The sequence below is a fragment of the Pongo abelii genome, chromosome 3 (genome assembly GCF_028885655.2).
Source record: "Pongo abelii isolate AG06213 chromosome 3, NHGRI_mPonAbe1-v2.0_pri, whole genome shotgun sequence".
In the NCBI taxonomy this organism is placed as follows: Eukaryota; Metazoa; Chordata; class Mammalia; order Primates; family Hominidae; genus Pongo; species Pongo abelii.
The window spans coordinates 97,108,450-97,120,984 of NC_071988.2; the positions used below are offsets into that span (position 1 = coordinate 97,108,450).

Sequence of the window (12,535 nt, forward strand, 5' to 3'; positions counted from 1 at the left end):
TTTCATATTCACTATTAAGAAAACACCAAACATCCTAGGTATGCGGGACACTGTGACACAAGTTACCTGGAAAAGTGCCTCCAGGCTAAGGTTTGCTTGTCCCGTAGCGTTAAGGGCCTTGATGGCAGATGTTCTGTAAGGACAAAGGTCAAAGGTCACTTGGCATTTCAACAAGCACTGAAGCCCATCAGCTGTCATTTTTGGGAGGCAGAATGCAAGCTCTAGTCTCATTATCTCCCTTTCTCCAAAACAGATTCTGGCCCCAAGCCTGTTTCCTGCTGAGGCCCAGCCCACCACAGTGGAATTCATCCAGCAGCTGGGACAGTTGGCACCATCTGCTCCAGAAAGCTGGGATGATGAAAATGTGTGGCTGCAGGACTGAACAGTGGCCAAACTTGTGGGGCAGTAAAGCCAAGGCAACGTATATAGTTACCTGCAATTTGGAACTGTGCTGACTTATAATTATAGAATGTTTACAACTTGAAGGGACAATAAAAACCCTTGACTGGTTTATTTATTATTTAAATAAGGGAAATAATTTCCTTCTAAAAATATCTTGCCTAGAAGACTATGAACCTGGCCCTTTGCTTTCATTTTACAGACACGTAAACAGAGGCCCGAGAGCCACCCAGTGAGTCATTAGCAGAGCTGGTGGTGGGCTCTAGGGCTCCTGACCCTGAGAGCCTCCCAACACCCACCCAGCTGCTGAGAGGCTCTGCCCATTGCTCTCCTCCACACAACACTCCCTTCCCGGCCAAGGCACTGGCGAAGGGGCTCAGGTGCATTTTCTGGGAGAGGATAGCACCCATAGGTCTTGCCGTTCCTGTGACAGAATGGGCATATTCTCCTGACCGCAAGAAAACACTGCAAACCAGAAAGCACGTAGCAGCCTACCTCCGGTCATCTTGCTTGGGTGCTGGCTTCCAGTGGTCGTAATTTGTCTCAACTCGGAACCACCTATAACAGAGCACATCATCTTGTCTTATCCAAGGCAATTTACGACATAGCAAAGGAGACATATGAACAAATTTAAAATACCCCTCATTTCACCAATTAAAAAAATGATTATTTATACAAAATGACCAGAGCTTTCAATTCTACTTACGCTCCATTCAAAGGATCTAGAGGCCAAATGTCTGCTGGGCCATCTCTGTTCCTTGTGATGACCACCCCCTCCCGGGGGGACGTGCCACCAACAATGTAATAAACATCGGCAATAAGGGGAATCTTAGCCAACTTGCCAACAGCTGCTTCGAAGTTTTCCGACTCATTCAGGGTCTGAACAAAAAGATGAACTTGCATGAGCAACCTCACCTGCAGTTGGGTCCACACCAGATGATGCAAAAATGATCCAAAGCACATTCTCCTGATATGTTATGTCATGACTATCACCTTGATCTGCTCTGACCTTATCCTCTTGTTATCAGGGCTGCTAAGATGGAAGAAATTTCAGCTTCAAAGGGGAGCCAGGAGCAGCAGGAATTTCTGACAGGAGGAGAGAACTGTTGACAAGCCCTAGGCCTGGCTCAGCAAACACAGGCTGTGTGCTCTCCAGGCAGATCGCCCTCACAAAGGACTTTTCGTGCTTCTTCATTCATTTATTATTTCAACAGGGTTTTCTTGAATACCTACTCTGTGCCAGGCACTGTGCTGGTGTGGGGATAGAGCAGTGAATGAGTCATGTGGTCCTATTCTCCCCAAGTCTCTGAGGAAGACAGAAAAGTCAACAGCCAATGGTGACACAGTGTAATCAGAGTTCACATAGGAGAATAAGATGCTATGGACGTCACAGTAGGGGTCCCATCCTCACCAAGGGCAGTGGAGGAGGTACTGCAGGGAAGCATCGCATGAATTGAAGCTAAAGAGACAAACGCAAGTGAGTGGTGAAAGTGGTGGTTGCAGGGTGAGGAATGGCAGTGGGAAGGAGGATTCTAGTTCGATGGACTAGACTGGCAAAGGCTTGGGGATGAAAGAGTATGCGCTACATTAGGGCCCTGAGCTTAATTGGTGTTCAGACACCCCGAGGGCCCATGAAGACTTCCAAAGGCCTGTGGCAAGGATACTTAAGGGGATCACTCCCCAAATCTTCAGATTCCATATGGGCTCCTTCCCAGAGTTGATCTGCTCAAGAATATCCTTCAGTGGAGGGCCTGCTCGTCCTGTCTCCACCTTCACAACCACTCTGCTGCCATGTTTTAAAGGAAGTACATTGTATGCTCACCCATCCTGGATATTTCCAGGGCACATTGTCAAGGGTGGAGGTGGTGATAGGGTCAGACAAAAGAACAATTAGAGATATTGTTGTCTGCAAAGGCTCCATCATTCAGCACCATAAACCTTAACCAGCAATAAGTATAAGGCAAGAAAACTCTACAAAACCCATGGCAGAGCTTTGTAGAGTTTTCCTGCCTTATACTTAGCTACTCAGGGAGGCTGAGGTGGGAGAATTGCTTGAACCCAGGAGGTGAAGGTTGCAGTGAGCCGAGATCACGCCACTGCACTCCAGCCTGGGTGACAGAGTAAGACCCTGTCTCAAAAAAAAAAAAAAAAGAAATGATCTGTCCTAACTTGTTTGACTGTAGGTCATATGATGCCCTTTCCAGAGAGGTTCCTGCCCTGTACCCAGAAGAAGGGAATGTATGGTCAGAGAGGCCAAGAAGAATCTAGACACACAGGCCTAGCTGGGTTTCCCCACTCCATCTATCAGCACTGGATCTACCTTTTTGTCCAGTCATATTTCTACATGGCATTCCATACTTTGTTAAACCTAAGCATAAACATGGACAATGTCCCCTTATCTTTGGGTCTTCATTCTGAAGACTCCTATGTCATTTACATGTTAAACAAATTTGTATGCCTTTTCTCCAATTAATCTGCCTTTTGTGAATTGACTTTTTGGTGAACCTTCAGAGGACAAAGAGGAAATTTTCCCTTGGCCTTTGCAGAGGTAATAGGAGTGATGAAATATTTGTTTGCTTATGTTGCCTATACCATCCCCCAACTACTATCAAATTCATTTTCTCTAACCTGTGACAGCAAAGCAAAAGAACATCCATATAAAATACTGAAGGCACTGGTGACTTATTTTACCCAGGCGACAAAGTCAGGGAGTGCAAATGCCTCATCTATCTCAGGAAATGGAGGAAATGGGCAGTGACTGCTAATAGACATGGAGTTTCTTTCTTCTTTCTTTTTTTTTTTAGTCTAGGTCCCAGAGGTTTCTTTTGTTATTTCATTTATTCACTTCTTTTCAGACATGGAGTCTCAATGTTGCCTGTTGGACCTGAACTCCTGGGCAGAAGGGATCCTCCCGCCTCAGCCTCCTGAGTGTCTGGGACTGCAGGCGAGCACCATCACACCCAGCAGATTCGTCCTTACCAGAGAACACAGCAACCTCAGCATATGGATTTTTTTTCTTTCCTTATCCAATCAAGAACTTTCACCTTTTTGATACAGGAGATAGAAAGAAATTAGGCAGATAGTGAGGGTAAAAGAGTCCTTGGCAAGGCTTCCTTTCTAACAAAAAGTAGCCCAAGAAGTTATTCTTTACTAACAAAGAGCAGCCTGAAAAATCGAGCTGCAAACATAGATAAGCAAACTGAAAGCTTGCATGGGTGAATGCCAGCAGTTGTGCCAACAGAAAAGGGCTACCTGGGAGCCAGGTATGTTCAAAATGGAGACTCCATCTTCCCTTCTTTCTTTTTTTCTTTTCTTTTTTTTTTTTTTTGAGACAAGAGTCTTGCTGTGTCGCCCAGGCTGGAGTGCAGTGGTGTGATCTCGGCTCACTGCAACCTCTGCCTCCCGAATTCAAGCGCTTCTCCTGCCTCAGCCACCCAAGGGGCTGGGATTACCGGCACCCGCCACTACACCCGGCTAATTTTTGTATTTTTAGTAGAGATGGGGTTTCACCATGTTGGCCAGTCTAGTCTCGAACTCCTGACCTCCTAACTTCTCTGCCTCGGCCTCTCAAAGTGCTGGGATTACAGGTGTGAGCCACCGCGCCCGGCCCATCTTCCCTTTTCTTTATCACCATGTGTACAGTAAAGAAGCAGGCAACACGGCACCAGCCAGGTAGAGAATCTATCTGCATAATAAAAGATTAGGGTGGGGGCAGACAGCTTTTCATGCCCTATGCAAATGGTACACCTGGTCCAACCAATCTTTCCTGCCCTAAGTAAATCAGATACCACCTCCTCAAGCTCATCCATAAAACCTCCTGCATTTCACCACAGAAGCAGCAACTCATTTTTTTGGGACTCCTCTTTGCTCTTCTCTTTCTTTCGCCTGTTAAACTTCCACTCTTAACCTCACACTGGTGTGTCCACATTCTAGTTTTCTGTGGCCCTGAGACAACAAATCTAAGGTGTCACCCCAGACAAACGAGGCCGTTTCATTTTCACCTAAGGGAAACACCTTACAGCTTCTTTTTGTCATACCCAAGTTGCTGGCATCTCTATTCTTGCACTTTGTGGCAAATTATTAAGTACGATAAGGGTTCCTTGAACACAAGCACTGAGATGCATAACAGTCTGATAATTGAGACAGTTACTAGGTGACTGATTTCATCCCACTATTTAAAATACTGTGTGATTTAAAACCGATGAATTATTTCTGGAATTTTCCATTTCATATTTCTGGACCACAGTTGACTGTGGGTAACAGAAACCAAGAATAAGGGGAGACTACTGTAGATGTGGCCTGGAACCCAGCACATTTTAATAGGTTCTTGTAGAGCAGATGTTCCTTTTGTTGTGTGCACAGCTGCCTTCTAATGTGTTTGCTTTGCTAGTTTGGATATTTGCAAATGGAGATTTTAAAAGGAGAGTACATCTGTCTCTGTAGATGAGCATAATATTATCTCCTATCTCAATCAGCTGTTGTGGAAAACTCTAGCCTATGACAAAGATTCTCTCCTTAACCAAACTCTAGCCATGCTCCTCTGAGCCCTCTTCTCTATTAGACCTTGACCCTGGCTTATAAAGACTTGAACAAATACTAATAGTTTCTAACAGCTCAAGGCCACGTCTCTCAGATGACTAGTCCCCCTTAAAGTGCCTGTCTGAGAAAACTCCAGGCTGTCAAAAGAATTTGCCATTTGTTCCAGCCAATACCTGAAGGTAGGGCCCCTGTCTCCCTGTCTCTGTGGGAGGGTAGGAGCATAGCTTAATTTTTTTTTTTTTTTTGAGACAGAGTTTCGCTCTTATTGACCAGGCTGGAGTTCAGTGGCACTATCTCAGCTCAATGCAAGCTCTGCCTCCCAGGTTCACACCATTCTCCTACCTCAGCCTCCCGCTCCGTCTCCCAGATTCACGCCATTCTCCTGCCTCAGCCTCCCGAGTAGCTGGGATTATAGGCACGTGCCACCACACCCGGCTAATTTTTTGTATTTTAAGTAGAGACGGGGTTTCACTGTTAGCCAGGATGGTCTCGATCTTCTGACCTCGAGATCCACCCTCCTTGGCCTCCCGAAGTGCTGGGATAACAGGCATGAGCCACCGTGCCCAGCCTGGAGCATAACTTCTAAGTTCCAGTTAGCAAACTCAAATTGGTTTCACATGAACCAATCCCGCCTTTCCACTTTTCACTTCTCTGACTATCCTAAGCTCCTGTTCCCTCACCTTTTAAAATACCCATCACCTCTGCACAAACCGAAGTTGAGCTCAGTTCACACTGGACTCTTCCTTACTCCAATAGCATATACTGATTACAATCTGTCCTTACCACTTTAACTAGTGTCTGGCTTTATCTTTGACATTTATCAAAAAGATTTATATGCACTTTGCAGACATTTAGATGCTTATTCTTTTAAGGAGCTCCTTACATTAAAAGCAACATTGTTAAATGACACAGAACAGTTTAGAAGGTGGAGGTGGAGTTAAGGAGGGCTCCACATTAAATATACTCACAGCGCGGATCAGCCAGCTGACCGGAATGTGTCTCCGAAACAGGGCAGCGATAGCATTCTCCCACCACCAGCCTTTATCTGCCAAATTGAGTATATATGTTATATATGTGTGTGTATATATGTACACACATGTAACAGATATATTATTTTAGCAAGGAAATATAGAGAGATATTCACTCAAGTTTTGAAAGCAGAATCTTTTGTACCAGGATACAATGATAATTATGTCAAAGGAAATAATTCTATTAATTATGCCAGGCAAAATAAAATTATGTAGCTGTCAAGGGAAATGTCTTAATAAATATTAGGAAGAACATAGAGAACTTGAATCTTCCACACCTGTGATTTGTGCTCACATTTTAAAAAAATACAAATTTGCAATCATTTCCCAAAATTACTTTTGGACAACTTTTAGAAGTCTGTTAGGGGATTCATTGCCAAACAAAAGTTTTCATTCAAGGCTAAGTAATGGCAATACAAGAAAAAAATGGACAAATTGAATTTCACAAAAATTTTTAAAATTCTGTGCATTAAAAGACAGTATTAGCCAGGCACGGTGACTCACGCCTGTAATCCCAGCACTTTGGGAGGCCGAGGTGGGCGGATCCCATGAGGTCAGGAGTTTGACACCAGCCTCGCCAACATGGTGAAAGCTTGTCTCTATTAAAAATATAAAAATTAGCCGAGCATGGTGGCGGGCACCTGTAATCCCAGCTACTTGGGAGGCTGAGGGAGGAGAATTGCTTGAACCCGGGAGGTGGAGGTTGCAGTGAGCCAAGATCAGGCCACTGCACTCCCACCTGGGTGACAAAGTGAGACTCTGTCTCAAAAAAAAAAAAAAAAAGACAGTATCAACAGAGTAAAAGGCAATTCACAGATTGAGAGAAAATATTTGCATTAATAAGGGATTAATATCCAGAGTATTTAGAGAACTCCTAAAACTCAGCAACAACAAAACATTCCAATTTAAAAATGGGCAAAGGGCCAGATGTGCTGGCTCAAACCTGTAATCCCAACACTTTGGGAGGCCCAGGTGGGAGGAGTGCTTGAGCCCAGGAGTTTTAGACCAGCTTGGGGAAAATAGTAAAACCCCATCTCTACAAAAAATTTAAAAACTACCAGGCATGGTGGCACATGCCTGTAGTCCCAGCTTCTGGGGAGGCTGAGGCAAGAGGATTGCTTGAGCGCTGTTGGTCAAGGCTGCAGTGAGCTGTGATTGAGTCACTGCACTCCAGCCTGAGTGACAGAGTGAGACTGTTTCAAAACAAAAAAAAAAATGGGCAAAGGACCTGAATAGACATTTCTCCAAAGAAGATATACAAATGGCCAGTAAGCACATGAAAAGATATTCCATATCATTAATCATTAGAGAAATGCAAATCAAAACTACAATGAGATGCCACCTCACACCCATTAAGATGGCTACTATCGGCCAGGTATAGTGGCTCATGCCTGTAATCCCAGCACTTTGGGAGACCAAAGTGGGTGGATCACTTGTGCCCAGGAGTTTTAGACCAGCCTGGGCAACACGGCAAAACCCTACCTCTACAAAAATTAGCCAGGCATGATGGCACATTCCTGTAGTCCTAGCTACTCGGAAGGCTGAGGTGGGAGGATAACTTGAGCCTAGGAGATTGAGGCTGCAGTGAGCCAAGATCCCACCACTGTACTCCAGCCTGGGCAATAGAGTAAGACTCTGTCTTAAGAAAACAAAAAGAAAAGAAAAAGAAAAAAAACAGGCTGTGTGCAGTGGCTCACTCCTGTAATCCCAGCACTTTGGGAAGAAGCCGAGGCAGGAGGACTGCGTGAGCTCAGGAGTTTGAGACCAGCCTGGGTAATATAGTGAGACCTTGTTTCTACTAAGAAAAAAAAAATAAAAATAAAAATTTTTAATGCCCCCCCCCGCCAAAAAAAATAGCTGGAATTTGAATGTTTCTAGTGTAAAGAAAAGACAAATATTTAAGGTAACACATATCACAATTAGATTGTGCGTACATGATCGTGCATTTATGAATGTGTGATTTGAGACAGAAAGACTCTGTCTCAAAACAAACAAAAAAAAATGGGCAAAGGACTTGAATAGATATTTCTCCAAAGAAGATATACAAATGGCCAGTAAGCACATGAAAAGATACTCCATATCATTAATCATTAAGAGAAATAAAAATGTGATTTGCATTTCTCTGATGTGATTATATGAAGGTAACACATTATCACATGTGCTCCCAAAATATGCACATGTAATGTGTATCAATAACAAAATTAATTTTTAAAAACCCACTCTAGCAATTTTGAAATATATAATACATGATTGTTAACTGTACTCACCTTGCTGTGTGGATCACCAGAGCTTATTCCTCCTGTCTAATTGAAACTTTGTACCCTTTGACCATTTCCCTTTTTCCTCAGTGCATAGCAACCACCATTCTACTTTCTGCTTCTATGAGTTCAAACTTGGAGATGCCACATATAAGTGAAATCATGCAATATCTGTCACAATAGGTTTTAAGCAGGGGAACAACCTGACCATTCTAGTTGCTGGGTAGGGAAAGAATTATAAGAAAGTAAAAATAGTAGCAAGGAGATCAGGTGGACTGATCAGGCAGTACAGGTGTGATGGGGGCTAGCTCAGCAGTGGAGGTAGAGAGAATGGACAGGTACAGTCTAGTTCTGCTGTCAGAGCTGATAAGACTTAGGGAGTGAGGGGTCAGTGATGATTTCTGGTAGCAATTGGTTGGGTAGAGGTGCCATTTTCTGAGACATGGGAAACGAGGAGAGGGACAGATTTGAGTAGAGGCAGAGTTGGGTAGAAAATAGGGAAAAGAAGAAAGCAAGAGATCTGCTTAGGCATGTTAAGTGTAAGATGCCTAGTAGACGTCAGAGTGGAGATGCTGAGAAGATGGCTGGATGCTCCAGTCTAGGACTCAGAGGAGGCCAGGCCTGGAGATGCAACAACAACAAAAACACTTCTGTGGCCCTTGCTCTGTGCCAGGGACTGCTGTTATTTCATATTCGTTAATTCATTTCATCCTCATAGCAGCTATTATCATCCCTGCTTTTTTTTCTTTTTTTTTGAGATGGAGTCTCGCTCTGTCGCCCATGCTGGAGTGCAGTGGCGTGATCTCGGCTCACTGCAAGCTCCACCTCCCGGGTTCACACCATTCTCCTGCCTCAGCCTCACGCCTAGCTGGGACTACAGGCGCCCGCCACCACGCCCGGCTAATTTTTTGTGTTTTTTTTTAGTAGAGACGGGGTTTCACCATGTTAGCCAGGATGGTCTTGATCTCCTGACCTTGTGATCCACCCGCCTCGGCCTCCCAAAGTGCTGGGATTACAGGCGTGAGCCACCGCGCCCGGCCCATCCCTGCTTTCAAGATGAGGAAACTGAAGCACTGACAGGTTAAACTCCTTGATCGTGGTCACCCAGCTACAGCAATAAGATTTAAACCCAGGCAGGCTGGCCCTGGAGTCTTGAGGTCTTATCCACCAGGTGTTTTGTTAAGCCTCCCCATGCCCTGTGGCATTCATTAGTCTTCCTCATATCTTTATCCTTTCCTAGGGTGGCTTTGAGGCATTGCTGGCACCCCCCATAATGTCCAGAGACTTAATATCACAGCTCATTGCAGCCTCTAACTCCTGGGCCCAAGCCATCCTCCCATTTCAGCCTCCCACGTAGCTGGGACTACAGGCACGTGCCACCATGCCTGGCTAAAAGCAGTTTGACAGTATTTCATTAAATGCATATGTTGTAGACTAACTTGGTTATTTTTAACTGCTCATACCTTAGATTCTACTAATCAAGTTTGGTAAACAACTTGAGTTGCAAAATGAAAGCCAGCCATTTTTAATAAATATACATGTGATTATAGGCATTCTATTAAAAACCTTAGTAATAGGTTTTGTCATGCTGTGGTTTGGGTACCACTGGTTGAGAACCAGTACTATACATAGCTGAGATATGAGAAAATGTGGAAGAAATACATTAGGATAAAGAACTGCTTATCGTGGACACTGATATATATGCAATCACTATCTTCCTGGTAAAGCCTTCTGTAAAAGATAAGAATAAATAATAACACTGGCCGGGCATGGTGGTTCACGCCTGTAATCCCAGCACTTTGGGAGGCCGAGGCGGGTGGATCACCTGAGGTTCGGAGTTCGAGACCAGCCTGGCCAACGTGGTGAAACCCCGTCTCTACCAAAAATACAAAAATTAGCCGGGTGTGGTAGCACGTCCTGTAATCCCAGCTACTCAGGAAGCTGAGGCATGAGAATCGGCTGAGCCTGGGAGGCAGAGGTTGCAGTGAGCTGAGATGGCCCACTGCACTCTAGCCTGGGAAACAAGGCGAGACCGTCTCAAAAAAACAAAAACAAACAAACAAAACAAAACAAAAACCCCAAAAAAACAACACCATGAAGTCAATCAGGGTTCATCAGACAAACAACACTAAACTTCAAGATACTCCTTGTATATATCCTTCTCCTTGATTCAGCTGCACGCTGAGGACAGACACAGAGCTCACTTATCTCTAGATTTCCCACATACTGTGGAACTAAATGGTGTTCCCCTGAGATCTGGAGAATGGCAGTGGGGATGTCAATGAAAAGAGCAATTGGGTCAGGACCCAGGAGAGCAATCTGAGAACTTCCTCTCCCACTACTAGCTGTCATTTCATCTCACAGCCTATTTCTTTCTCTGCCTAACGAATGGAGTTAAAAATAACAGCCCTGCCTAACAGGACTGTTGTGAGGGTCTAAGAAGAAGACATGTGAGGATGTGCATGGTAAACCAGAACGTGCTTTACAAATGTTGCTTGTATAACAGCATCATATATCCCCTAGATTATCACAGTAGTTTCCAAATGGTCTTCTGCTTCCATCTTAGCCTAACACAACCCAATCTCTACAGAGCAGCAAAAGTAATAGTTAAAAATATAAATCACATCTGTTCACTCCCTGGCCTACAATCCCCCTACAGCTTCCATTATGCTTAAAATCCAAACTCTTCATTGTGGCCCTGCACCGTGGCCTCAGTCTCTTCTTCACTTCTAATGTCACTACCCACTTACTCCCATGCTATAACCACACTGACTTTCTTTGGCTTCTGAAATCCACCAAGCTTATTATTACTACCTACGGCCTTCATCCTTGCAGTAAGACCACCAGAAATGGTCTTCCCCTGGCTTCTGCAGAACTAGCTCCTGGATCACATGGGTCAGGCCTTCTCTGACCCTCTGACCTGTACTAACCACCCCACCTCCTCCTTCACTCTCTATCACAGCTTCCTATTTTGCTTTCTTTGCAGCACTTATTGCTACCTGAAATCTTCATTGCTTCCACGCATACTGTCCATTTTCTCCCCCTAGGATGGAAGTCCCTGCCACATAGTGGGTGTTCTGTATATTCTGTTGGGCGAGTGAAGGAAGTGCTTGGATAGACCTGAACAATAATGTAGCTAAAATTACACAGGAGTTTGTTTTGATTACCTCGTTCATCACCAGAAACTGTAAACTTGTGTGGGCTCTGGCCAGTCCATAATCCTACATAGCCAATAAAAGTAGTTCCTGTGAATGCAATCTGAAATCAAGAGATAACATGGATCATTTCACCATTCCAATCAAATACACTGAAATCACCTGTTCTGCCCCACAATTTTCTGGATTTTTTTCTTATAAATTCCAACATAATAGAATAAAACTCTGAAATAGTCTTCTAAGACAGAGGTTCTTAACCTTAAGCTGGGGTGGCGGGGGCGTGGTCCATAGATAGATTTTAGTAGATTTGTGACCTTGGATGGGAAAAAAAAGATGCATCTTTATTTTCACTAACCTCTAACTGAAATTTAATTCCTTCTATAATGAATGCATGCAACAAATCACACAATCATAATCCTGCCTATAATTTTGCCACTAGTAGAAATCACAGGTATTTTCACGTACGCAATGCTGGCTGCAGATATTTTGAAACACTATCCATAATTTACTACTTTGAAATCATGATAGTTATTAGACCCACTGCTAAGCCTTACTATTTAATGTGTTAAGAAAAAGTATAACATTGAAATGGCTGTTCTCAACACAACTGATTTTCTTTGTAATCCTGCATATTTTATTTTATGTATTTATAAAACATTATTCACCAAAGGGGTGCACAAAGCAGGTTAAGAAGCCCCATCCTAGAAGTAGCAAGTGGAGTCTTACTTTAAAACTTGTTTTGAGGCCAGGAGCGGTGGCTCACGCCTGTAATCCTAGCACTTTGGGAGGCCAAGGTGGGCAGAACACCTGAGGTCGGGAGTTCAAGACCAGCCTGACCAACGTGGAGAAACCCAGATTCTACTAAAAATACAAAATTAGCCGGGCATGGTGGCGCATGCCTGTAATCCCAGCTACTAGGGAGGCTGAGGCAGGAGAATCACTTGAACCCGGGAGGCGGAGGTTGCAGTGAACTGAGATAGTGCCATCGCACTCCAGCCTGGGCAACAAGGGTAAAACTCTGTCTCAAAAATAAAATAAAATAAAATAAAATAAAACTTGCTTTGATTTGATTATGAGATGAATATCACATATTTTATAAGCTCTGTGAAGTTAGGAGATCAAAGTGGGACTGTTCACCAATAATAATCACATTTAA

At 43.9% G+C, this 12,535-nt stretch overlaps 1 protein-coding gene across 6 annotated transcripts in view; it reads right to left on the reverse strand.

Moving 5' to 3' along the window:
* Nucleotides 1-12,535, reverse strand: part of NAAA (N-acylethanolamine acid amidase) — a 28,635-nt gene that overhangs the window by 6,213 nt on the left and 9,887 nt on the right. For all 6 annotated transcript variants that reach the window (XR_010139728.1, XM_009240098.4, XM_009240096.4 and 3 more), the window contains exons 4-8: nucleotides 11,392-11,482; nucleotides 5,907-5,983; nucleotides 1,106-1,278; nucleotides 895-957; nucleotides 67-133 (exon numbers count right to left, since the gene is read on the reverse strand). Coding sequence is in view for 5 of the 6 variants with exons in the window: in XM_009240098.4 (XP_009238373.2) it covers nucleotides 67-133; nucleotides 895-957; nucleotides 1,106-1,278; nucleotides 5,907-5,983; nucleotides 11,392-11,482 (471 nt within the window). In the remaining variant the exon portion in view is untranslated. The remainder of the gene's footprint in view (nucleotides 1-66; nucleotides 134-894; nucleotides 958-1,105; nucleotides 1,279-5,906; nucleotides 5,984-11,391; nucleotides 11,483-12,535) is intronic.